This window comes from Erythrolamprus reginae, chromosome 9, assembly GCF_031021105.1.
Source record: "Erythrolamprus reginae isolate rEryReg1 chromosome 9, rEryReg1.hap1, whole genome shotgun sequence".
Taxonomy (NCBI): domain Eukaryota; kingdom Metazoa; phylum Chordata; class Lepidosauria; order Squamata; family Dipsadidae; genus Erythrolamprus; species Erythrolamprus reginae.
This window is the reverse complement of record NC_091958.1, coordinates 44,858,136-44,883,670: the sequence shown is the minus strand read 5'-3', so window position 1 is coordinate 44,883,670 and position 25,535 is coordinate 44,858,136. Positions and strand designations below refer to the sequence as shown.

Sequence of the window (25,535 nt, the reverse complement as noted above, 5' to 3'; positions counted from 1 at the left end):
GTCTTTCTCTCTCTCTTCCACCTGGAGCACTTCCATCTTGGGTCTCCTTTGAGATAAAATCTCTGGTAATTTTCTCAGGGCTTTGCAAATGCAAACCAGTTTATTCCAATATATTCTATATGTGGTTTTTTCAAGGGTGGCATCCAGACTTAGATTCACCTCTCCTGCTAGGTGGTGGTTTGTTTCAGTCAGAAATTGTGGAATGAGATGGAACGCAGAGCTGGGCACTTGGGTTTATGAGGCACGAAGACTTGGCTGCTCACATCTCGCCGAGCCAAACAAACAAACAAACAAATATAATAATCTGATGTTTGACCGGAATAGTAAAATGGCTTATTTATTTATTTTTTAAAAAATGAAAGGCCGCCTCAGACTTTAGCGTCTCCCTCACAGCAACCGTTGCTACGAGCAGACGTTCCGTTGCTAGGGCCTTCCTGGCAGCTTACAAAAGCCAACATTGCGACGTTTTTCTTTACCCAAAAAATAAAAAAAGGAATTGGGGACCAAACCCCTCCAGAAAAGTTTATCGATTATTAAAGAATTAAAACATGGGAAATATCCGCAGTATCTTTAATAACGGCCCTCCTAGTCAGTCTAAATCATTCCCTATATTCCTGACAGGACGCGAAAGCGCGGGCTGGAGCGCAATTTAAACCATAGAGACACAAAAGGGAAGAAGCGATATATTTTCATCGATATATTTTACCATTTCTGAGACAGAGAGCCACTAGCACATTTTCAATCATTCATTGCTCAATATGTCCTATCTATATACTTAAAAACGGTCAGTAATCTTAGAAATAGCCCTCCTGAAGAAAAAGAGCGGCTAAACCCCCCCCCTCAGAATTCCACCATGTCGTTTTTACTATCTCTAGGAGCACCGGAATGGGGGAAGTCGCTCTAGGCTAGAGTGACACACTCTATGGTTCTCTCCTCTTTGCTGGGGAACCGAAGTGAGTTCGGTTTTAGCCGCTTTTGCGCAAAACGGGCGCTTTGCATACGACTCGCGATTGTTTCTTTGTAGCCTTTCCTCCGCTTTCTTCATGCTGCCCGCTGACTGTGCTCAGAGGTAATTGCTCGTTATTTATTTTTTAAAAATAATAGCCTGCATTTTGCATTTTTGTCCGCCTGGTCCTAAGAACATGGGCTAGGCAGGTATATTTTTTTATTTTTCTCCACCATAGAATAAAAACAATACACAGCTTCAAATACAATAACAATATGCTTATAATCAAACATATACAAAAAAAATATTTTTCTTATTAATCATTCAACGGGGGCTTTTATATCTCTTTCCTCATCTAGAAACTCTATAAGCTTATGCAATATTATAAATTTTTAAACCTCTAATATATATATCTATATATAGATATCCATAATAATAATATCTGTTAACGTTAAATACTGCTGAAGTATTATTGCAAGAATGCAAATTGTTCCGAGTAAAGCTGCCTTTTGCACGTGATCTTGTCCATGCCCAGAGTTGTTCAAGTGATGATGATGGTGATGATGATAACAACAAAAACAGTTGGAAGGGACCTTGGAGGTCTTCTAGTCCAACCCCCTACTTAGGAGCAGATCCTAAGCCAGATATGAACAATAAAATCTGATGAATATTTGCTTCAAAGGACAGCCCAGAGGAAACCATTCTTGGTCAGCGATATTTTTAGTTGACCTTGGAAGTACAACAATCCTCTTCTGTGCAATGAAGAATTAGAAAATAAGAAAAAGAATAGCAGAGTTGGAAAGGACCACGGAGGTCTTCTAGTCCACCGCCCTGCTTAGGCAGGAAACCCTACACTACTTCAGACAAATGGTTATCCAACATCTTAAAAACTTCCAGTGTTGGAGCATTCACGACTTCTGGTGGCAAGTTGTTCCACTGATTAATTGTGCTGACTGTCAGGAAATTTATTTATTTATTTGAATTTGTATACCACCCAACTCCCGAGGGACTCTGGGCGGCTTAACAACCAAAAAATGTAAAATAATAATAATAATTATTGTTGTTGTTGTTGTTATTATTATTATTATTATTATTATTATTATTTATTAGATTTGTATGCTGCCCCTCTCCGGGGACTCTTTTAAAACTCTTTAAAAAACAATCTAAAATAATTTAAAACCAACAATTAAAAACAGTTAAAATTTCTCCTTAGTTCTAAGTTCTCTCTCTCCTTGATTTGGGTTTACCCATTGCTTCTTGTCCAACCCTCAGGTACTTTGAAGAATAGCTTGACTCCCTCTTCTTTGTGGCAACCCCTGAGATATTGGAGCACCACTATCATGTCCCCCCTGGTCCTTCTTTTCAATAAACTAACCATGCCCAGTTCCTGCAATGATTCTTCATATGTTTAGCCTAAAATATCCTAATCATTTCTGTTGCTCTTCTCTGCACTCTTTCTAGAGTCTCAACATCCTTTTTACATTGTGGCGACCAAAACTGAATGCAGTATTCCAAGTGTGGCCTTACCAAGGCATTATAAAGTGGCATTATCACTTCATATGAAACATTCTCCCGGTGTTTTGGAATTGCACCTCAAAATGTCCATTGATCCTCCTCCTTGCTTTCTTTTGGTACAGCCATCCTACAGTACTTCTATTTGCAAGGTTTTATATTTTGGGGATTTTCCTCCAGTTCTTTTCTGCTGTCTCGCTAGAGCAGTGTTTTTCAACCAGTGTGCCGCGGCACACTAGTGTGCCGCGAGACATGGTCAAGTGTGCCGCGAAGCTCAGAGAGAGAAAGAAAGCAAGAGAGAAAGAAAGCAAGAGAGAGAGAGAGAGAAAGCAAGCAAGAGAAAGAGCAAGCGAGAGAGAAAGAGAACAAGAGAGAAAGAAAGAAATCAAGAGAGATAAAAAGAGAACAAGAAAAAGAAAGCAAGGGAGCAAGAGAGAGAAAGAAAGCAAGAGAGAGAGAGAAAGAGAGGGAGGGAAGGAGAGAGAGAGAAAGACATAGAGGGAGGGAGAGAGAAAGAGAGCAAAAAAAGAGAGGAAGGAAGAGAAAGAAAGAGGGATGAAGAGAGAGAGAAAGGGAGAGAAAGAGGGAGGGACAGAAATAGAGCAAAAGGGAGGAAGAGAGAGAGAATTTTTTTGTCCAAAGTTTTTTTAGCGCCCCCCCCCCCCCCCGCTCAATGTGCCCCAGGGTTTCGTAAATGTAAAAAATGTGCCGCAGCTCAAAAAAGGTTGAAAATCACTGCGCTAGAGGGTGTTGTATAGTTCTCCAGATGTTGACGCTGGGTTGGGCATTTTGTCCACCTAACCGTAGGCAGATGTTGGAGGGTGTGAAAGGTCTCTTTGCAGGAGATAAGCAGTTCCAAGCAAAGCTGCCTTTTGCAATTGACTGATGGTGAGTTGGTCAATGCCGGTGGCGTTCTAGTGTTGCTTCACTAGAGATTTTGGGCTTGCAACTAATAATAATAAAAATTATTATTATTATTATTATTATTATTATTATTATTATTATTATTATTATTAACTAAGGTGCCTATCACTGTTGGAACTATCTTTGGGCAGGGAATTGGACTACTAGAAGATCTCCTAAGACCTCCTAAGTCTATGATCCTGCAAGGAAATTAAAAATCAAAGCTCGTTCTACTGGGATATTAAGCAAAAACAGCCTTTTTTGGCTCTTTCCAGGTTGGTTTCCCTCTTCACTCAGGCCTTGGAAGATTGTACAGAGCAGAGGACAAAACTCCAGCGGAAAATTCAACAGTGCCGTGCAGTTCTTGGGGACTGGTAAGCTGGACGTAATTCTAATCTTTCTGTTTAGAGCAAGGGAAGCAAAGAATGGGACCCTCCTCCTCCTCCTCCTCTCTCTTCTACTTCCTTGTCTCTTTTCTCCTCTCCTCCTCTCCTCTTCGCCAATCCTTTTCCTCCTTCTCCCCTCTTTCTTCTCTTCCTTGTCCCTCTCTCCTTTATCCATTCCTCCTGTCTCTCCTCCTCTTTCTTCCTCCTTGTCTCTTTTCTCCTTTTTCTCCTCATTCATTCATTTATTTATTTATTCGTATGCCATCCCTTTCCGTAGACTCGGGGCGGCTCACAACACAATAAAAACAGTTCATGACAAATCTAATAATTTACAATTTAAAATATTTTAAAAACCCCATTATTAAGCAGACATACATACATACAAACATACCATACATAAATTATATAGGCCCAGGGGAGATATCTCAGTTCCTCCATGCCTGACGACAAAGGTGGGTTTTGAGGAGTTTACGAAAGGCAAGGAGGGTAAGGGCAGTTCTAATCTCTGGGGGGAGCTGGTTCCAGAGAGTCGGGGCCGCCACAGAGAAGGCTCTTCCCCTGGGGCCCGCCAACCGACATTGTTTAGTTGACAGGGCCCGGAGAAGGCCCACTTTATAATCTTCACCAATCCTCTTCCCCCCTTCCTTCTCTTCCTTATCCCTCTTTCTCCTCCTCCTGGAAGGAAGCCATCCCAAGCATGACTATCGCAATGGCACAAATCTTCCAGTCTTTCCTATGTTCCTGCCCACATGAAATTATTATAATCATGAGCCACCTATAAAAAATTGGGATGATGCGGAAGAAGTGATGGGGCTTTGCAGTTCTTTGCTGAATGCGTGTCCTCTCTTTTCTCTGTGCTAGGAACTCCGAGAGAAAAGACCCTGTTCCTGAAGAGGCCAAAACTGAGAAACATGGTAAAGGAGGAAGCATCATTCTTTACTAGTTTCCTTTTTTATTTATGTATTCATTTAAACAGTTTATATAGCCGCCAAATTCACACAGAGGTGATTCCGGGCAGCTTCTAACAGTTAAAACTCCATAATAGACACTTGTTAAAATCTCCCATCTTATTCTCCATGGCAGCAACAGCCCCAAATCAGCCTCTTTTTGAGCCGTGCAGTATACAGGTCCTCAATAGAAGGCAAGTTGGCAGCAAATGTTTTTTCTGCGGTTCTGATGATCCTCTGAAGTCTGTGTCAGTCATGTTGGGTTGCAGAACCAAACCATGATCATAAAGTTCTCAAGGTTGGGAAACGTTGATATAATGAATCCATTTTGACTTGCTTCCTTCCCTTGTAGAAACAACAGAGCCTTCAGCTGAGGAGCTTAAGGATCTGGAGCTACTTAACAAAGCCTTAGAGAAAGCTTTAAGAATCCGGTCAAAATTTCACCAGATGCCATCTGAGACCATTAAAGTCTCCGAACCTTCACGTAAAAAGCCACCGGTGAGCCAGCCTGCTTTGGAACAACCTGCACGTCATCCTAAGGACAAGGTCCCCAATGCCACTACCCAGTTGTCTCCTGTGAGTAGAAAGCCGGTGGCGTCCAAAAACCCCACAGCCTACATGTTGAAGGCTCCCTACAAAACTGATGCGATGGTGAAAAGGCCGCCAGTGAAAATATCAGCTGGGCGGACCTCCAGAACATCCAAAACAGCTGGGAAGAAGTTGTCCCCAGCGGGTGTGGCCCCTCCAAAGTTGAAGCCTTGCGCGAAGATAGCCAAGGACAGTCGCGAGAAGGTCCAAGTGGCTGCAAAACCTGCCCCACCTTGGTTTGCCGATGGAGGGGACTTTGCAGGAAGAGGTCTTCAAGACCCTAAGGTCGATCCCGATCTGGAGGCTTCAGGTGGGCCACATCCTTTAAGAACAGACCCACCAAGAAAAGGAGCAAAGCCTCCAACTTCCACTCTTCAACAAATCGGGTAGGTTGCCTCCCGTCCTATCTCCAAAAATTTGTCTCCAGCTAGAGATTTGCTTTTCTTTTGGACCTGACCTGTTGGATAGGCAGTGATCCATAATTTCTGTTTTGTGAGTGCAACACACTGGCTGAATTCTCTCTTTAGTGGCATTTTTGTTTGCTGAACATGGCCTGGCTATAAACAGCAGTTAAAATTTCCCTGTCTCTTTTTCAATCTACACCAGTGTTTCCCAACCTTGGCAACTTGAAGATATCTGGACTTCAACTCCCAGAATTCCCCAGCCAGCAAATGCTGGCTGGGGAATTCTGGGAGTTGAAGTCCAAATATCTTCAAGTTGCCAAAGTTGGGAAACACTGATCTACACTGCTCAAAAAAAAAATAAAGGGAAGGCTTAAAAAACAGAATATAACTTCAAGTAAATCAAAGTTCTGTGAAGTCAAACGGTCCACTTAGGAAGCAACACCGATTGACAGTCAATTTCACATGCTGTTGTGCAAATAGAATAGTTGTGCAAATGAATTATTCAATGAGAATATTTCATTCATTCAGATCTAGGATGGGTTCTTTGAGTGTTCCCTTTATTTTTTTGAGCAGCATATATTGGCTTCTTTGGTCATCTTTGAGCCTGTTTGGCCTCGTGGTTAAGGCACCAGGCTTGAAGCCATGATATTTTGAGATGATGATGATGATGATTATTGTTGTTGTTGTTGTTGTTGTTGTCAGTACAACACAGCAAACAAGATCACTATGCTGGATTTCGTATTTCATGGGAAGCGTCCGACTGATGATGAAATAGGAAATCCAGCACAGTGATCTCGTTTGCTGTGTTGTACCGACAACAACAACAACAACAATAATAATAATAATGGGAAATGTTCGACTTGTGATACGAAATTCAGCATACAAATCTCATTTGCTGTGCATTATTGTTTTTTGTAAGTAAAATAATAATAACACCACCAACAGAGTTGGAAGGGACCTTGGAGGTCTTCTAGTCCAACCCCCTACTTAGGCCAAAAGCCCTACACTACACATGCGCAGAAGCAAAAAATTGCTGAAATCTCACTCGTGTGAGCGTCCTCATGCGGGATTTCACTTGCTGCACATGCACAGAAGCCAAATATCGCATGGGGGTGCATGTGTGCGCATTGGGGATGCGCAAATGTGCGCTCGGCTCCCATTTTTTCAACTGAAGCTGTGTACTGGTCCACGTAACCAGCAGCCCATCACTGCCAATGGGCCTACCAGAACTTTCAGTGAGGCCTGTGTGCATGCTGTGTGTATGTGTTTGTGCACATGCGCGGAGGGGCAACACTGGGGTTGTGCACAGGGCAGCATTGCAATATGGGTATAAGCTCACACACACACGTTGTCATGTGCCTGTGCACCCTTTTGGCACCCGAGATAAAAAAGGTTTGGCATCACTGCTCTAGGTATAAATAGCAGCACAAATGTTTTACAACTAGGTTTTTCCTCTTACAAAAACCAAAGCATCCAGGAACGGAGCAGATGATTAAAAGTCTGTTTGGATAAAACACATTGACGCCTTCTGCCAAGCAGAGGAAGCCAGCCACATCCTCAAGCTTCCAAAGCAATTTTGCAAGCTAAATTTGCTGCATAATTTATGCCCCTCCATACGAGGATGATCTGGGGGCTTCCATAAACCTTGGCTCCATCGACTGGGCTGGAGCAAGTAGGAACAGGAATGCAGTACAGTGGTGCCTCTACTTAAGAACGCCTCTACTTACGAACTATTCTAGATAAGAACTGGGTGTTCAAGATTTTTTTGCCTCTTCTCAAGAACCATTTTCCACTTACAAACCCGAGCCTCTGAAACTGTAACTAGAAAAGGCAGTGAGAAACTTCCGTGGGGCCCCTCTAGGAATCTCCTGGGAGGAAACAGGGCCAGAAAAGGTGGGAAGAAGCCTCCGTGGGGCCTCTCTAGGAATCTCCTGGGAGGAAACATGGCCAGAAAAGGTGGGAAGAAGCCTCCGTGGGGCCTGTCTAGGAATCTCCTGGGAGGAAACAGGGCCAGAAAAGGCAGGGAGAAGCCTCTGTGGGGCCTCTCTCGGAATCTCCTGGGAGGAAACAGGGCCAGAAAAGGCGGGGAGAAGCCTCTGTGGGGCCTCTCTAGGAATCTCCTTGGAGGAAACAGGGCCAGAAAAGGCAGGGAGAAGCCTCCGTGGGGCCTCTCTAGGAATCTCCTGGGAGGAAATAGGGCCAGAAAAGGCGGGGGGAAGCCTCCATGGGGCCTCTCTAGGAATCTCCTGGGAGGAAACAGGGCCAGAAAAGACGGGGAGAAGCCTCTGTGGGGCCTCTCTAGGAATCTCCTTGGAGGAAACAAGGCCAGAAAAGGCAGGGAGAAGCCTCTGTGGGGCCTCTCTAGGAATCTCCTGGGAGGAAACAGGGCCAGAAAAGGCAGGGAGAAGCCTCCGTGGGGCCTCTCTAGGAATCTCCTGGGAGGAAACAGGGCCAGAAAAGGTAGGGAGAAGCCTCCGTGGGGCCTCCCCAGGAATCTCCTGGGAGGAAACAGGGCCAGAAAAGGAGGGGAGAAGCCTCCATGGGGTCTCCCTAGGAATCTCCTGGGAGGAAACAGGGCCAGAAAAGGTAGGGAGAAGCCTCCGTGGGGCATTTCTAGGAATCTCCTGGGAGGAAACAGTGCCTCCACCCTCCCTGTGGTTTCCCCAATCACATGCATTATTTGCTTTTACATTGATTCCTATGGGAAAAATAGTTTCCTCTTACAAACATTTCTACTTAAGAACCCGGTCCTGGAATGAATTAAGTTCATAAGTAGAGGTACCACTGTATCTGAAAAGCAAAGGCCCAAAATTCTTAGTTGAAAGCCCTTGCATCCAAATGAGGAAGCTTTACATTATACATTAGCTTGGTCTAGTGGTTAAGGCAACAGGCTAGAAAGCAGGAGACCGTGAGTTCAAGTCCCCCATTAGTCATGAACCCCAACTGGGTGACTTTAAGCTAATCACCGGGAGACAGCGAGTTCTAGTTCTGCCTTAGCCCTGAAAGCCAGTTGGACACACTTTGAGCCATTCAACAGGAGACCGGGATTTTTAGTCCCATTTTAGACATGAAAGTCAATTGGGTGACTAAGGCAATCACTAGGAGATTGGGAGTTCTAGTTCCAACTTAGGCGTGAAAACTGGCTGGATGACTTTGAAGATTTCTAATCCCATTTTAGGCATGAAAGCTGGCTAGGTGAGTTTCAGCCAATCACCAGGAAACTGGGCATTCTAGTCCCATTTCAGGCATGAAACCCGGCTGGGTGATTTTAAGCCAGTGACTAGGAGATGGAGTTCTAGTTCCAGCTTAGGCGTGAAAGCTGGCTGGGTGACTTTGGGCCAGTCAACCAGTCATTTTCTCTTAGTCCAAGAGACTCCACAGGGTTGTTGTGGGGAAAGTAGCAGAAGGAAGAAGTATTGGAATATCGTCACCGCTTTGAGTTATATGTGAAAATAATGAAGGGAAGGGAAGGATCTTGCATTGGCTGCCAATCAGTTTCCGGTCACAATTCAAAGTGTTGGTCATGACCTTTAAAGCCCTACGTGGCATTGGACCAGATTACCTCTGGAACCGCCTTCCTACCGCACGAATCCCAGCGACCGATAAGGTCCCACAGAGTTGGCTTTCTCCGGGTCCAGTCGACCAAACAATGTCGTTTGGCGGGCCCCATGGGAAGAGCCTTCTCTGTGGCGGCCCTGGCCCTCTGGAACCAACTCCCTCCGGAGATTAGAACTGCCCCTACCCTCCCTGTCTTTCATAAACTACTCAAGACTCATTTATGCCGCCAGGCATGGGTGAGTTAAGATATTCCTTCCCCCTAGGCCATTACAAGTTATGCATGGTATGTTTATGTGTATGTTTGGTTTTATTATAGGGGTTTTTAGTTTTTTTATTAATTGGATTGCTACATGCTGTTTTTATCATTGTTGTTAGCCGCCCCGAGTCTGCGGAGAGGGGCGGCATACAAATCAAATCAAATCAAATCAAATCAATCAATAAATAAATAAATAAATAAATAAATAAATGTAAAATAAAATAAAATTGCTTGCAGGTTGCTAGTTGAATTTTTCTGCTTGAATTTTTGGAGCTCCCTGAAGACTACCATATTTTTCAGAGTATAAGACGCACCTTTTTCCTCCCTAAGAGAGGCTGAAAATTCAGGTGCATCTTATACACTGAATGTAGCTTTTTAGAGGCTTTTTTTGCTAACGATTTTCCCAGCTCTTAACTTACAAAATCTTTCATTGTTATTCTCTGCCAAGAATGTTTTCCAAGCCCTAAGTCTTTGCAGTTTTTTTCATTGCTCTACTTGCTCCCAAACTTTTTTTCCAGCTTTAACCAGGTGCTAACGATGTTCCCAGCTCTTACCTGCTTGCAATCTCTTTCATTGTTACTCTCTGCGAAGAATGTTTTCCAAGCCCTATTTTTTTGCAGGGTTTTTTTTTTCATTGTTCTACTTGCTCCCAATGTTTCTTTCCCACCCTAACGAGGTGCTAATGGTTTTCCCAGCATTTACTGGCTGGCAGGCTCTTACATTGTTACTCTCTCTGAATAAGGTACCGGATGAATATCTGGAAAGCAGATTCTTTTCCTTATTTTCCTCCCCATAAATTAAGGTGCATCTTATATTCTGGAACATACGGTAATTTGAACAAAGAAACTGATCAAAGCTGCTTTCCTAGTTAAGGACGAAGAGAATGATCTCAAAACTGTGTAATAGCCATGCCAGAATTGAACAATAGAAATGATTTGCGATGGTTTCCTTACCTGACTTCCAAAATTCAATCCAAAGATGAGCTGAAATTTCTCTTGGTTTCCAATATTGCAATGGATTATAATGCCAAGCAATTTTTAATTTTTTTTTGCAGGTCTTCGCTGAAACTGCCCCTTCCATATCAGAAAGCCTTTTCCAAGTATTTCAGGTAAATTTACCCAAATTAGCCTAATCTGCAAGTCGGATAAATTTTAAGGTCTTTCTGGTTGGTTGGCCAAGGTTGGGTTCGTTTGCAAAAGGGACCTAGGATTCAAAAGTGATATTGTGACCTTAGTTCTGGGGCCGTCAGAGGTGTGTCAGGAACCTATGGACAGCCCTGTAGCCAGTAGGTTTACCCCAGAAGTCAATCTATACATCTTAAACAAATACTAGGGGTGAGAGGATAGCTGTTGTAGTCCGCAGAGCTGGCAGCAGATTTGGACAGTGAGGAAGTTGGGGAGGAACATGGGCCAGTCCTAGAGCCTGGGGAAGGCTGCGTGCTGCTGTGTATAGAATTATTGTACGCTACTTCTGCAAAAGGCAGCAATTCAGCCCAATTGTTCTGCTGGTAACTCACATAACATCTAAGGTACTGTTCCACTAGGGCAGGGGTCGGGAACCTATGGCTCGCGAGCCAGATATGGCTCTTTTGATGGCCATATCTGGCTCGCAGACAGGGCTCCTAGCACTGAGCTCCCGCTCGCAGCTGTCCCCTGGCTCCTGCTCGATGCCACGGTTTTCGGCGCTGTCCTGCTGGGCCCCAAAGACGGAAGGCAGGAAGAAGGAGAGCTCCATTCTTCTCGCCTTTTTCCCGCCTTCCGTCTTTGGGGCACAGCAGGACAGCGCCGAAAACCGCGGCATCGAGCAGAAGCCGGGGGACAGCTGCGAGCGGGAGCCCCAGGAGGGAAGTACCGGCAGCGCCCCGCCCAGCTGAAGCTTCACTGGCGTCGGCGGCAAATGTCCTTTGTGGCCCGGTGGGAGGGGGGGGCTGCAGCGGCCGCAGGCAGTCGCAGGGAGATGGCGGCGGCGAGAGGGAGCTCCAGCTGGGCTGGGGGCTCGGGGGGGCCATGAACGCCGCCCGGAGCCAATGGCTTCTTTTGGGCTTACTTGAATTCCTGCTGCTGGTAAGCGCGCGCGGGTGGCCGGGTGGGAAGGGCGAGGCGCGAGGGGGAGGCAAGTGGAGAAGCGGAGAGAGAGAGAAGTGGACCAAAAGAAAGAAAAGGGAAAGAGAAGGAGGGAAAGAGAAATGGAGAGGAAGGAAGGAGGGAGGGAGGGGAGGGGAGGGTGGGAGAGAAGGAAGGAAGAGAAAGGAGGGTAGAAAGAGAGGGAGAGAGAGAAGAGAGAGAAAGGAAGAGGAGAGATAGAAAGGAAGAGAGAGAAAGAAAGAGGGATAGAAAGAGAGAGAGTGAGAGATGCTCAGTGAGCCTTTCTTTGAAGTTGCCTTTCTTTCTTTCTTTCTTTCTCTCTTTCTCTCTTTCTCTCTTGCTCTTTCATTCTTTTTTCTTTCTCTTGCTTTCTTTCTTTCTCTTTCTTTCTCTCCTTCCTTCCCTCCTTCCATTTCTTTCATTCCCCCTCTCTATTTTTATTTCTCTTTCATTCTTTCTTTCTCTCTTTCTTGCTTTCTTTCTTGCTCTTTTTCTTTCTCTCTTTTACCTTCCCTTCCTCTATTTCTTCTTTTCTTTCTCCTTCCTACCTTCTTCCCTCCCTCCCTTCCTTCAGTCCTTCCTCTCTTACTCTCCCCTTTCATAAGTTTCCTTGCTTCCTTCCTCTGTTCCTGTCCCTTCCCCCTTTCTTTCTTTCTTTCTTTCCTTCCTTCCTTCCCTCCCTCCATTTCTTGCTTTCCTTCTCCTTCCTCCCTTGTTTCCTCCCTCATTCCCTTCTTTCACTCCTTCTTCTCTTACTCTCCCCTTTCACACCTTTCCTTGCTTTCTTTGCACCCTTCCTCTGTTCCTGTCCCTTCCCTCTTTCCTTCCTTCCTTCCCACCCTCCGTCCATTCATTCACCCATTCCTCTCTTGATCGCCCCTTTTACCATTCCTTCCTTCCTTCCTTCCGATGTGGGCCTGGGCCAGCAGAGTAGTTTGCTTTTGCACCCCGTCTCGAGCTCCCTTGGTGCCAACCCGGCCCTCCCCACTTCAGAGAGAAGGGGGAGAAAGAGAGAGAGAGAAAGAGAAAGAGAGAGATAAAAAGAGAAAGATAGAGGGAGGGAGAGAAAGAGATAGAAAGAGACAAAGAGAGGGGGAGAGAAAGAGAGAGAGAAAGAAAGAGAGAAAGGGAGATACGTACGGCTCTCGCGGAATTATATTTCAAAATATGTGGCGTTTACGGCTCTCTTAGCCAAAAAGGTTCCTGACCCCTGCACTAGGGCGTTAGCTCTTTCTGCTGCTCCATTTGTGGAAGGGTGGAACACAGAAGTGAGTCCTTGGGTGGAACCCAAGAGGCAGAGCTGGGGCCAGGGCAGTCTAGCAGTTATCAGCTGCCTTTGGAGTCAGCCATCAGTGAGGCAGAGGAACAGCTGGTGCTAGAATTCTAGAAGATCTAGAATTAAGGAGAACTTTCCTGACAGTGAGAACAATTCATCAGTGTAGTGGCTTGTCTATAGGAGTTGCAAATGCTCCAACCCTGGAGGTTTTGAAGCAGAGATTGGTCAGCCATTGCCCAGAATGGTACAGGGGGTTGGACTAGAAGATCTCCAAAGTCCCTTCCAGCAGTATTACTCTGTGTTCTACGTCTACACACTTTAAAGCTGTCAAAATTGAGAACCACTCATCTTAAGGAAGAGATCTACAACCTTAGCGATTTTAAGACATGCAAACTTCAACTCCCTGAATTCCCAGCGCTGGGATGGGGAATTCTGGGACTTGAAGTCCACACACCTTAAGGAAACCAAGGTTGGAGACACCACCACCACCACCACTGGAGAGATCTTGCACTGCACATTACTAGAAATTTATTGATTGATTGATTGGATTTGTATGCCGCCCCTCTCCGGAGACTTGGAGTGGCTAACAGCAACAATAAAACAGTGTACAATAGTAATCTAATACTAAAAATGATTAAAAACCCATTAATATAAAAACCAGACATACCGTATTTTTCGCTCCATAAGACGCAGTTTTTTTCCTCCCAAAGTAGGATGAAAAATCAGCCACGTCTTATGGAGCGAAGATGCAGGCAGGGAGGGGGGGGAGGCGCTGGAGCAGAGGGGGGGGGCGGCGATATACTCATCTGGAGACCGCCGTCTCTGTCGCCGCCTCTCCTCTTCCCAACCCCGAAGAGAGCCGCACCTTTCGGCCTCGGGAAGTGCTGGGCCGGGGGACGCCTCCACCCCGCAGGTTTAGGAGGCGGAGCAGCACCGGAGGAGCTTTGGCGGTTCCGAGCCTTTGGGAAGGCTACGGGAATCGCTTCAGGAGGCGGGGAGGTCTCGAAGACCCAAAACCCAGCCAGTCGCTCGCAGCCGGCCGCCGCCTGTGCAAAGTTTGGCTGCGAACTCGGCTGGCTAGCTGCTGCCTGGCCCCCTCCCTCCCGGAGGAGGGTCTCCCTTCGCACCACCAGCGGCGCTCCCCCCGCCAGCCAGCCAAGCCCCGCGCCCGCCGGAGCCGGCTCTTCGCTCTTCCCCCGCTGCCCGCCGCGTTTGCAGGAGGTGGGGAGGGTCGCCAAGGCCAGGAGGGACGCCGCTGCCCCCCCTTCCCTCTCTCCGCCCACCGCTGCGCCTCCTGCTGAGCCCCCTCGGCCCCGCGCGGCGCCTGTCAGAGGAAGCTGCCCTGTCCCGGCCAGGATCCGGGGGCGAGGTCGTCAGGGTTTGAGGGGCCCTAAACCGCCCACAGCAGAAAAACAGAAAAAATAAGGGAGAAAGAGAGAGAGAGAAAGGAAGAGGAGAGATAGAAAGGGGGAGAGAGAAAGAGGGAGAGATAGAGAAGGAGAGAGAAAGAGAGAGATACAAAGAGAGTGAGTGAGAGAAGGAGAGATAAGAGAGAGAAAGAAAGAGGGACAGAGAGAAAGAAAGAGAGGGACAAAGAGAAAGAAAGAGAGGGACAGAGAGAAAGAAAGAGGGACAGAGAGAAAGAAAGAGAGGGACAGAGAGAAAGAAAGAGAGGGACAGAGAGAAAGAAAGAGAGGGACAGAGAGAAAGAAAGAGGGACAGAGAGAAAGAAAGAGGGACAGAGAGAAAGAAAGAGGGACAGAGAGAAAGAAAGAGAGGGACAGAGAGAAAGAAAGAGAGGGACAGAGAGAAAGAAAGAGGGACAGAGAGAAAGAAAGAGAAGAACAGAGAGAAAGAAAGAGAGAGTCAGAGAAATGGAGAGGAGAGATAGAAAGGGGGAGAAAGAGGGAGAGATAGAGGAGAGAGAGAAAGAGAGAGATACAAAGAGAGTGAGTGAGAGAAGGAGAGATAAGAGAGAGAAAGAAAGAGGGACAGAGAGAAAGAAAGCGAAGAACAGAGAGAAAGAAATAGAGGGACAGAGAAAGGGAGAGGAGAGATAGAAAGGGGGAGAGAGAAAGAGGGAGAGATAGAGAAGGAGAGAGAGAAAGAGAGAGATACAAAGAGAGTGAGTGAGAGGAGAGATAAGAGAGAGAAAGAAAGAGGGACAGAGAGAAAGAAAGGGACAGAGAGAAAGAAAGAAAGAGAGGGACAGAGAGAAAGAAAAAGAGGGACAGAGAGAAAGAAAGAGGGACAGAGAGAAAGAAAGAGAGGGACAGAGAGAAAGAAAGAGAGGGACAGAGAGAAAGAAAGAGGGATAGAGAGAAAGAAAGAGAGGGACAGAGAGAAAGAAAGAGAGGGACAGAGAAAGGGAGAGAGAGAAAGAGAAAGAAAGGTAGAGAGAAAGAGGGAGAGATAGAAAGAAAGAAAGAGAGAGGGGGGCTTGTTTGTATATTTTCCCAATTCCCCTAGGGCAGTGTTATTGTAATAAATATTTTAGCCTACTTTTTGGCTCAAAATATTTTTTTTCTATTTTCCTCCTCTAAAAACTAGGTGCGTCTTATCAGCAGGTGCGTCTTATAGAGCGAAAAATACGGTACATACATACATACCATGCATAGAATTGTAAAGGCCTAGGGGGAAAGAGGATCTCAATTCCCCCATGCCTCACGGCAGAGGTGGGTTTTAAGTAGCTTACGAAAGGCAAGGAGAGTAGAGGCAGTTCTAATCTCCGGGGGGAGTTGGTTCCAGAGGGCCGGGGCCGCCACAGAGAAGGCTCTTCCCTGGGTCCCGCCAAGCGACATTGTTTAGTTGACGGGACCCGGAGAAGATCCACTCTTAGAAATCCCTAAGTAGTCTTCAATTCTGCAAACAGTAGTATGTGTAACTGGCAAGAATATCTCAGTCTCTTCCTTCAGGCGTTAACAAGGCAGGCTTAAAGATTGGAGCATATCCCAGGGGGTTTTGGGGGGGGTCTTATTATTTCTCATTCTTCTGCTTCTTGACACAAAGGTTGCTGGAGAAGTGCCAGGATTTGAAAACAGTCCCTGAGGCAGCTACCACCAAGAGCCAGTTTTTAGAGAAGTTGCAAGCTACGGTATCCTTTTGGCTAATTTGGCCGTTTTGTAGCAAAGGTAAAAATGTATCTGCAGGTATGATAAGGGCTAGCTGTCTGGGTTTCCCTGGTCCTGACACAGGTATTTTGTTACGTCTGCTTTTAATCTTTTTTAATCTTTTTCCCAGAATGCATTTCCTTAGGTTTGAACGAGGTTGTTCATTCAAACTTCCTTTGGCTTCCCAAAACTGTTCCGATTTTTATTGATTTCTCACATCAGTCTCTGTTTTGATTCGAAGTAATATAAACTTGAATATGGAATAGTTTTCATTGGTGACCCACGTTATATAGTTAAGATATTCCTTCCCCCTAGGCCATTACAAGTTATGCATGGTATGTTTGTGTGTATGTTTGGTTTTATAATAAGGGTTTTTAGTTGTTTTATTAATTGGATTGTTACATGCTGTTTTTAGCATTGTTGTTAGCCGCCCCGAGTCTACGGAGAGGGGCGGCATACAAATCCAGTAAGTAAGTAAGTAAGTAAGTAAGTAAGTAAGTAAGTAAGTAAGTAAGTAAGTAAAGTAGTATGTCACAGAAGAGAGCACATCCCCTCGCCTTTTGCAAATATTTTAAGCACATCTTTTCACGTGACAACACTGAAGAAATGGCACTTGGCTACAATGTAAAGCAGTGAGCATACATTTCGTATAACAGTGTAAATGTGCTGTCTTCTCTTTGGGCATTATCACTTAGGGCTGTACTCACTTTCGTTGCCAGCAGTTTAGACATTAATGGTTGTGTGTTGCATTATTTTGAGGTGAAAGCACATTTACGCTGTTATACAAGCTGTATACTCCCTACTTTACATTGTAAACAAGTGTCATTTCTTCAGTGTTGTCCCATGAAAAGAGATATTCATTCATTCATTCATTCATTCAGCAAGATTTACAGGATTTACTGTATATCCACCCAACTCCAATGGACTCTGTTGTTGTTGTTCTTGTTGTTGTCGTTGTTATTATTATTATTATTATTTATTAGATTTGTAGGCCGCCCCTCTCCGCAGACTCGGGGCGGCTCACAGCAGTGATAAAAACAATATACAGTAACAAATCTAATATTAAAGTTTAAAATAACAATTTTACATTAAAAAGCCTAAAAACCCCAGTACATAAAAAAGCATACACACAAACATATCGTACATACAGCTACATAGGCAAGGGGGGGATGTCTCAGTTCCCCCATGCCTGACGGCAGAGGTGGGTTTTAAGAAGTTTACGAAAGGCAAGGAGGGTGGGGGCAGTCCTGATCTCTGGGGGGAGCTGGTTCCAGAGGGTCAGGGCCACCACAGAGAAGGCTCTTCCCCTGGGTCCCACCAGATGACATTGTTTAGTCGATGGGACCCGGAGAAGGCCAACTCTGTGGGACCTAACCGGCCGCTGGGATTCATGCAGCAGAAGGCAGTCTCGCAGATATCCTGGTCCGGTGCCATGAAGGGCTTTATAGGTCATAACCAAGACCATGAATTGTGACCGGAAACTGATCGACAACCAATGCAGACTGTGGAGTGTTGGTGTAACATGGGCATACTTAGGGAAGCCCATGATTGCTCTCGCAGCTGCATTCTGCACGATCTGAAGTTTCCGAACACTTTTCAAAGGTAGCCCCATGTAGAGAGCTTTACAATATCAAGAGTAAAAAAGTAATAGTAGTAGTAGTAGTAGTAGTAAAATAGAAAATTAATAAAAACACAATAGTAGCCCTTAAAAATGCATACATACTCTCAGTCATTCATTTAAATATTTACAAAATGTGGCAGGGTTCTGCTCACTCCTGTGACCTACCATATATTCCCCAGACAGATGGAAATTCTCGTGCTTGGAGTCTTGACACATCTGCAGAACCTCAACTTGCAATAGCTGCTGTAGATATTAAAGGGGTGGAGGAGACAACTGAAAGAACAACAACTGCAGGGTTCTTGATGCTCTCTGAGCTTGATAGTTTTCTTACAGACGCTTCCTTACCAAACTAGGTAACAGCATCAGTGCACAGTATTGTTCCTTTCCTTAAGCAGATGGTCAGTTCTTCTCTCCTACGCCAGCCTTTACCCCGACGGAGGTGAAGCAGGAACTGGTGCATCTACGTGACCTTCACTTGCTCATCACTGAGCACATGGAAGCTGAAAGCCCAGGTGAGAAGAGGCTACCACACCAATTTCTTCACACTCACTTGGGGCATGGGTTTACAAGGGAGTCTAGGAACACAGCAGCCACCAAATCTTTGTTTAGAGCAGGGACGACCTGTTTATTTTATTTATTTATTTATTTATTAGATTTGTATGCCGCCCCTCTCCGCAGACATGGGGTGGCTAACAACAGTAAAAAAGACAATATAAACAAATCTAATATTAAAAGTAATTTAAAAACCCCAATTTAAGAAAAACCAATAATACATACAGATATACCATGCATAAATATTATAAGCCTAGGGGGAAAAGAAGTCTTAATTACCCCATGCCTGACGACAAAGGTGGGTTTTAAGGAGCTTACGAAAGGCAAGGAAGGTGGGGGCAACTCTGATATCTGGGGGGAGTTGGTTCCAGAGGGTCGGGGCCGCCACAGAAAAGGCTCTTCCCCTGGGCCCCACCAAACGACATTGTTTAGTCGACGGGACCTGGAGAAGGCCAACTCTGTGGGACCTAACTGGTCGCTGGGATTCGTGCGGCAGAAGACGGTCCTGGAGATATTCTGGTCCGATGCCATGAAGGACTTTATAGGTCATAACCAACACTTTGAATTGTGACCCGAAATTGATCGGCAACCAATGCAGACTGCGGAGTGTTGGTGTAACATGGGCATATCTGGGAAGGCCCATGGTTGCTCTCGCAGCTGCATTCTGCACGATCTGAAGTTTCCGAACACTTTTCAAAGGTAGCCCCATGTAGAGAGCATTGCAGTAGTCGAGCCTCGAGGTGGTGAGGGCATGAGTGACTGAACAGTGACTCCCGGTCCAGATAGGGCCGTAACTGGTGCACCAGGCGGACCTGGGCAAACGCCCCCCTCGCCACAGCTGAAAGATGGTTCTCTAATGTGAGCTGTGGATCGAGGAGGACGCCCAAGTTGAGGACCCTCTCTGAGGGGGTCAGTGATTCCCCCCCCCAGAGTTATGGACGGACAGATGGAATTGTCCTTGGGAGGCAAAACCCACAGCCACTCCGTCTTATCAGGGACGGTATGTCTCGGTGCAGCTAAGCTGCGAGACCTTCGACATATGCAGAGCAGAGTTTAAGGTAAGAGTGTGGATGTGTGATACAGCCAGTAATGACACAGACTTAATATGCTAAACAAATATTATTTACATATATCCATATTTACAAGCACAAAGCAGAAATAAACAACAAACCGCACATAGCAGCACGAAGCAGAAATATACTCCCCCCTCAAAGTAAAGGCAAAGAATGAATGAGCTCTCCAGCATCATGATTGGGAGAGGGTGCTGGCGCCCTCTTATGGCAAACCAGCCAAAGTCCTTAAAGGTATATTGCATCTATAAAGGTACAAACTACAATTGGTAGTTTACATACATGGCAACCCCAAATACTGCTGAGTACTAACATGACCAACCTTGTCAACTTTAAGACCTGTGGACTTCAACTCCCAGAATTCCTCAACAGGGAATAGGAAGGGAAAGAAATGGATTGGAATGGAAAGGAACAGAATAGAATAGGAACTTGGAGGTTGGGTAAGCATTGCATTATGTGTGCGCACGCTTTCATCATAAAACATAGATTAGCCATCACTGCCCTATACCATCTGTCCAATCTCTTCTTAATAAACATTGAATGATGGAGCTCCCGCAACTTCTGGAGGCAAGCTGTTCCACTGGTTAATTGTCCTCACTGTAAGGATGTTTCTCCTTAATTCCAGGTTGCTTCTCTCTTTGATTAGTTTCCACCCATTGCTTCTTGTCCTGCTCTCTGGTGCTTTGGAGAATAATTTGAGCCCTTCTTCCTTGGGGCAGCCCCCCGAGATATTGGAAGACTGATATCATGTCACCTGTAATTCTTCTTTTCTTTAGACTAGCGCAGGGGTAGGCAAAGTTGGCTCTTCTATGACTTGTGAACTTCAACTCCCAGAATTCCTGAGACAATTATGCCAGCTCAGGAATTCTGGGAGTTGAAGTCCACATATAGAAGAGCCAACTTTGCCTACCCCTTGTTCTGCCGGGCTCTGTGATAGGAGCCTCCCGAAAATTCAAGGGTACAAATTTCAGACACACACACGTTTGAAAATTCAAAACAATGTTCTTTATCCCAAAGTTCAAAATAAACTAAGCACTCTTTTTGTATTGCAAAGAGCACTCTTCCCAAAACAACCGGGTAGTTTGTGCAATTTCCCTTAAGCAGTCATTAAGTACTTAGCTAGCAGCTGTGAAAAAGCTTCACACCCCTTCTTCCAACGAAGTGAGACACACACACGTTGCTTTGGTTTGGTTTCAAAGGCGTGAAAAAGCAACAAAGTCCAGCAACACAAGATTCCTGACGAACTCCGATCAGATATTCTTCCACAACAGCCAAACCCACATGCTGCTATTTATAGCAGCAGCCCTAATTACTGGAGCCCCACCCAAACACAAGTGGCCTCCCTTATTACTTGTAATATGTTCTTACTTGGTCTCTTCTATGCATAATTCTGTGCTTGCGTGAGTCCAAAACGTCATCATCCGAATCAAAGGAAGATAAGGGAGATTGACTGCCTGGGCTGTGTGCCAAGCCCTCCTCTGCTGAGTCACTCCCACCTTCTTCTTCGTCCGAGGAAATTAAACTCTGAACTGATTCTGTCGGCAATAACACAGGCCTGTGACATGTTGAAGTTTCCCCTGCATCCACCTCCCCATTCCCTGGGGCAGGAGCTGGGCCAGAGCCAACCACAACACCCCTGGACTAGCCAAACCCAGATCCGGCAGCCGTTCTTTGTATGTTTTAGTGTTGGCTTGGAGGGCTGTTGTCTTACCTGCAGTCTTTCTTCTCAGAGGCACTTGGAGAAAACCCAACCTGGGACCGAGAGCACGAAAGCCTTGTGACTTTGCAGGCCCTACAAGAGGTGGTAGACCAGCATCTCCGCAAACTGGACCAGATGCGAGAAGGTGAGAGTTACTACTCCGAGGGCATTGTTAGAACTAAAGGATGCTCCGTTTTGTTCAACCTATGTGCTCTGGATTCCATGGCTTCCTTCCATGGTGGTAGTTAGTTTGAAGTTTGCTCTGTTTTACAACTTTTCTTGCCAACAGTTGTTCAGCGAATCTCTGTTAGTAATACGGTTGTTAAGTGAATCTGACCTCCTGCTTCATTTTGCTGGTCAGAAGGTTGCAAAAGGGGAATCACGTGACCCTGCAACAGTGTTGGTAATGACCTTTAAAGCCCTACATGGCATTGGGCCAGAATACATCCGGAACCGCCTTCTACCGCACGAATCCCAGCGGCCGATAAGGTCCCACAGAGTTGGCCTTCTCCAGGTCCCGTCGACCAAACAATGTCGTTTGGTGGGTCCCAGGGGAAGAGCCTTCTCTATGGCGGCCCCGGCCCTCTGGAATCAACTCCCCCCAGAGATTAGAACGGCCCCCACTCTCCTTGTCTTTCGCAAATTACTCAAGACCCACCTTTGTCGCCAGGCATGGGGGAGTTAAGATATTCCTTCCCCTAGGCCATTGCAAGTTATGTATGGTATGTTTGTGTGTATGTTTGGTTTTTATAATAAGGGTTTTTAGTTGTTTTATTAAATTGGATTGTTACATGTTGTTTTTTATCATTGTTGTTAGCCGCCCCGAGTCTGCGGAGAGGGGCGGCATACAAATCCAATAAATAAATAAATAAATAAATAAATACCAGTCAGTTGCCAAGGGTCTGAATTTTGATCGCGTGACCACGAGGAATGCTGCAACCATCATGTGAAAAAGTACGAATCTAATAAATAATAATAATAATAATAATAATAATAATAATAATAATAATAATAATAATAATATCATCACCATCACCATCATCATCAACCTCTGTTTTTTCAGGGTCATTATAATTTCAGTCCCTGAACGAATTACCCTATTTTTCAGGCTATAAATGTTACCAGAGTATATAAGACAACCTTAGTTTTTGGTGGGAGGTAAATAAGAAATAAAGCTGATTGGCGGGTGGGTCAGCCTCCCAGAATGCCTCCAATCAGCTGTTCCCAGAGGTGAATTTTAGCAATAGGTTCATTGATTGTGAGGTCTACTATTTTTTCCCCCTGCCTCTGAAACCCCCATTTCAGAGGCTTTTTTCCTCTGTTTCATAGGCTTTTTTCAGCCTCTGAAATCTCCGTTTAAGAGGCTGGGCGGGGTTATATTTAGAGTATAAGACGCACCCAGATTTTCATCCTCTTTGGGGGGGGGGAGTGGGTCTTATACTCTGAAAAATACAGTTCCAGTCTTTTCAATGAGAAATAAATCAAACAATGACTTTGCACTTCGCTGACTGGACATGGGGTGGAAATGTACCACTGGGTATCATCTGCATACTGATGATACCTCACCCCATGTCATGGGAACTCGGGAGGGGTGATTTTCATGCGGGAACAGATGCAGCCACGAAGCATTTTTTCGGGGAGTTCGAGGCCATCCTATACCCACCCACCTGGGTGGACTTGGAGGAAGGACTTGCCACACTAGCACAATCTGAATGGGCAACGTGACATGTTTGTGGGTGGGAAACACTTTTCACTCAGATTCAGGTTTCCCAGCGAAGGTGTCAGGACGGCTCTGGAAATAAATGGGAACTTTGAATAATACTTCAACTCGGACTCTGATTTAGTTTAGAATTTAGATGTTACCTGGAACCTTGACACATGTGTCATCAGAGAGGGCGGTGCGTGCCATAGGTTCACCATCACGGCGCTGCACCCTTTCTGACCAATGGCAGCCCAGTCTCTTCTCGAAAGCTTCCAGGGATGAAGCCCCCACAACGTCTGACTTGTAATGATTGTATATCGTAATAATATTGTAACCAGGAAGCTTTTCCTTCTCTGACAGCCCTGGTGTCCCATGCGGAGTTTGCCTCGCTCTGCATGAATGAGGAAGAGGAGGATGACCACGATTCTTTCGGCTTCTGTCCCGCTTCCCTCGGAGAGCAAAGCTGCTCGGATCCCGATATACCAGGGCCTCCCCGACTCCTTTTTTACTCCAGCTTGGATGAGCTGAAGGACATGGAGGCTTTAAAACTGCAGGTGGCGATGCTGGAGCAGAAACTTCAGATCCAGACGGTAATTTGGCTCCCGTCTCTTTTTATTTTTGCCCAGGCTGACCATTGCCGGGATGAGAAATTCAGCAGAGTAGTATCTTCATCTCTGAATCCTGCTGGACTTTATGAAGACGGGAGGAGAATAAAGGCTCCCTGCTGGCACACTGAATTCTGGGAGTTGAAGTTCACACATCTTGAGGTTGACTCTGGTCTAGGCATCAGAGCTAATTATCAGCAGTTAGCAGACTGTTGACCCTGCTGACAGAGTGGGTAGAATGTAATATTGCAAGCTAACTGATTGCTTACTGCCAGGAGTTCGATCCTGACTACCTCAAGGCTGACTCAGACTTCCATCCTTCCGAGCTGGGTCAAATGAGGACCCAGATTGTTGGGGATGACAGGCTGACTCTGTGAACTGCTTAGAGAGGGCTGTAAAAGCACTGTGAAGTGGTATATAAGTCCAAACGCTATTGTTATGTTCCTGCCTGCCTGCCTTCCTTCCTTCCATCCATCCATCCAACCCATCCATTCATCCATGGTGCTCAGTGGTTAGAATACAGTATTGCAGGCTAACTGACTGCTGACAACCAGGAGTTCGATCCCGAGTGGCTCAAGGCTGACTCATCCTCCCATCTATCTATCTTATCTATCTATCTACCTACCTACCTATCTACCTCTCTATCAACTACTTACCTATCTATCCTATCTATCTATCTATCTATCTATCTATATCTATCTATCTATCTATCTATCTATCTATCTATCTATCTATCTATCAGATTTCTATGCCGCCCTTCTCCTGGGACTCAGGGCGGCTCACAATAAACATACTAACATGAAGAAATCTAATATTAAAATATACTAAAAATCACTACTAAAAACATACAAAAGTCTAGTTTAAATAAAATTCTAAAAACCCCTACATATTTAAAAACAAACATCCACATTCATTCTAATATTCTTCACTCATAGGCCAGGGTAGGTGTTTAAAAATTCTCAGTGACCCCAGGCCTGTCGACAAGAATGTGTTTTCAAAGCCTTGCGAAAGACTGGGAGGGTGGGGGCAGTATGAATCTCCAGGGGGAGTTGATTCCAGAGAGCTGTGGCCGTCACAGAGAAGGCTCTTCCCCTAGGCCCCACCAGATAGCATTGCCGGGCTGACGGGACCTGGAGAAGGCCAATTCTGTGGGACCTGACCGGCTGTTCGGATACATAAGGCAGGAGGCGGTCCCATAGGTAATCTGGTCCGATGCTGTGTAGGGCTTTATAGGTCATAACCAACACTTTGAATTGCATTTGGAGACCAATCGGCAACCAGTGCAGCTCGCGGAATGCTTGAGAGGTGGGTAAAATGAGGACCAAGATTGTTGAATGCAATATCCTGGCATTATAAAACCACTCTGAAAGTGCTATGAAGGACCGTGGGGCAGAATGTTATGTCTCAAGTGCTATTGCTTATTACAAGAGTAGGCAAAGTTGGCTCTTCTATGACATGTGGACTTCAACTCCCAGAATTCCTGAGCTAGTATGACTGGCTCAGGAATTCTGGGAGTTGAAGTCCACAAGTCATAGAAGAGCCAACTTTGCCTACCCCTGGCTTATTACACCTTTTTCCAACGCTGACTGTTGTCCGTCCTCTATGCAGGCTATGGAAACGGAACTCCTTCCCCTTCTGGAACCCGGACGCCTTCCAGAAAGTTCTTGGCCTTCGACGATCCGCGCCGTTTATTCCTTGCTGTGCGAAAGCGGGGAGCACGTCCCTGTGCTGGTGGAGGATGAAGAACTGTCCAGCTGAGCCGGGGTGAAAATGGATGACCAGCAGCCATACTCGGGAAGCTGTGAACTTTTGGCCTCCGTCCTTAAATTACAGCCCTTTCACGACAGGTGATGGTCAGCGGCAGGTCCCTCCGCCTCTTCATCCCTGCATGAACATGTCCAGAAAATAAATAAAGTTTTGTACCTCTTTATGAACTTTTAAAACACGCATCCTTTCTTTCCCCAGCTCCCCCTCCCCTGTTTAAGGCTCTTCTGCCAAAACTCAAGACAAGGAATAGCTTGGCTTACGAACGTCTTCTTTCAAGCCGATCTTGGCTCTGCTTGGCGAGTTTGTTGTCATTTCTCTTTAAGTCTGAAATCCAAGCTGAACTCAGAGGCTGTTTGTGTGGCAGGGATTGTGCCTCGGGCCCATAAAATGTGCTACAAATCCTTCTTGGCGTTCGTTTGCTGGCAAAAGTTGCATTTCATGCAGCCCTGTTTTGTAAATCCAAACTCTTGAGTGAGATAGAAAGAGAGAGAGAGAGAACGGCCATCGGATGGCTTTCCATTTCAGGACATTTTGTCCTTCTTCCACCTA

The 25,535-nt window shown here is 45.7% G+C and overlaps 1 protein-coding gene across 2 annotated transcripts; it reads left to right on the top strand.

Annotated features, from left to right (window-relative positions):
• The first annotated feature begins 882 nt into the window (after window positions 1-882).
• TEDC2 (tubulin epsilon and delta complex 2) lies at window positions 883-25,162 on the top strand. 2 transcript variants are annotated; one of them, XM_070761026.1, is made up of 11 exons: window positions 933-1,069; window positions 2,408-2,577; window positions 3,637-3,735; window positions 4,609-4,661; window positions 5,047-5,668; window positions 10,555-10,608; window positions 15,870-15,954; window positions 17,995-18,103; window positions 20,944-21,057; window positions 22,975-23,204; window positions 24,828-25,162. In XM_070761026.1, the coding sequence occupies exons 5-11, from the start codon at window positions 5,142-5,144 to the stop codon at window positions 24,975-24,977; spliced, it is 1,269 nt and encodes a 422-aa protein (XP_070617127.1). In that variant the 5' UTR covers window positions 933-1,069; window positions 2,408-2,577; window positions 3,637-3,735; window positions 4,609-4,661; window positions 5,047-5,141; the 3' UTR covers window positions 24,978-25,162. The 2 variants fall into 2 exon arrangements, with proteins under 2 accessions (XP_070617126.1, XP_070617127.1); XM_070761025.1 differs by lacking the exon at window positions 2,408-2,577 and having other exon boundaries at window positions 883-1,069.
• Window positions 25,163-25,535: the final 373 nt, after the last annotated feature.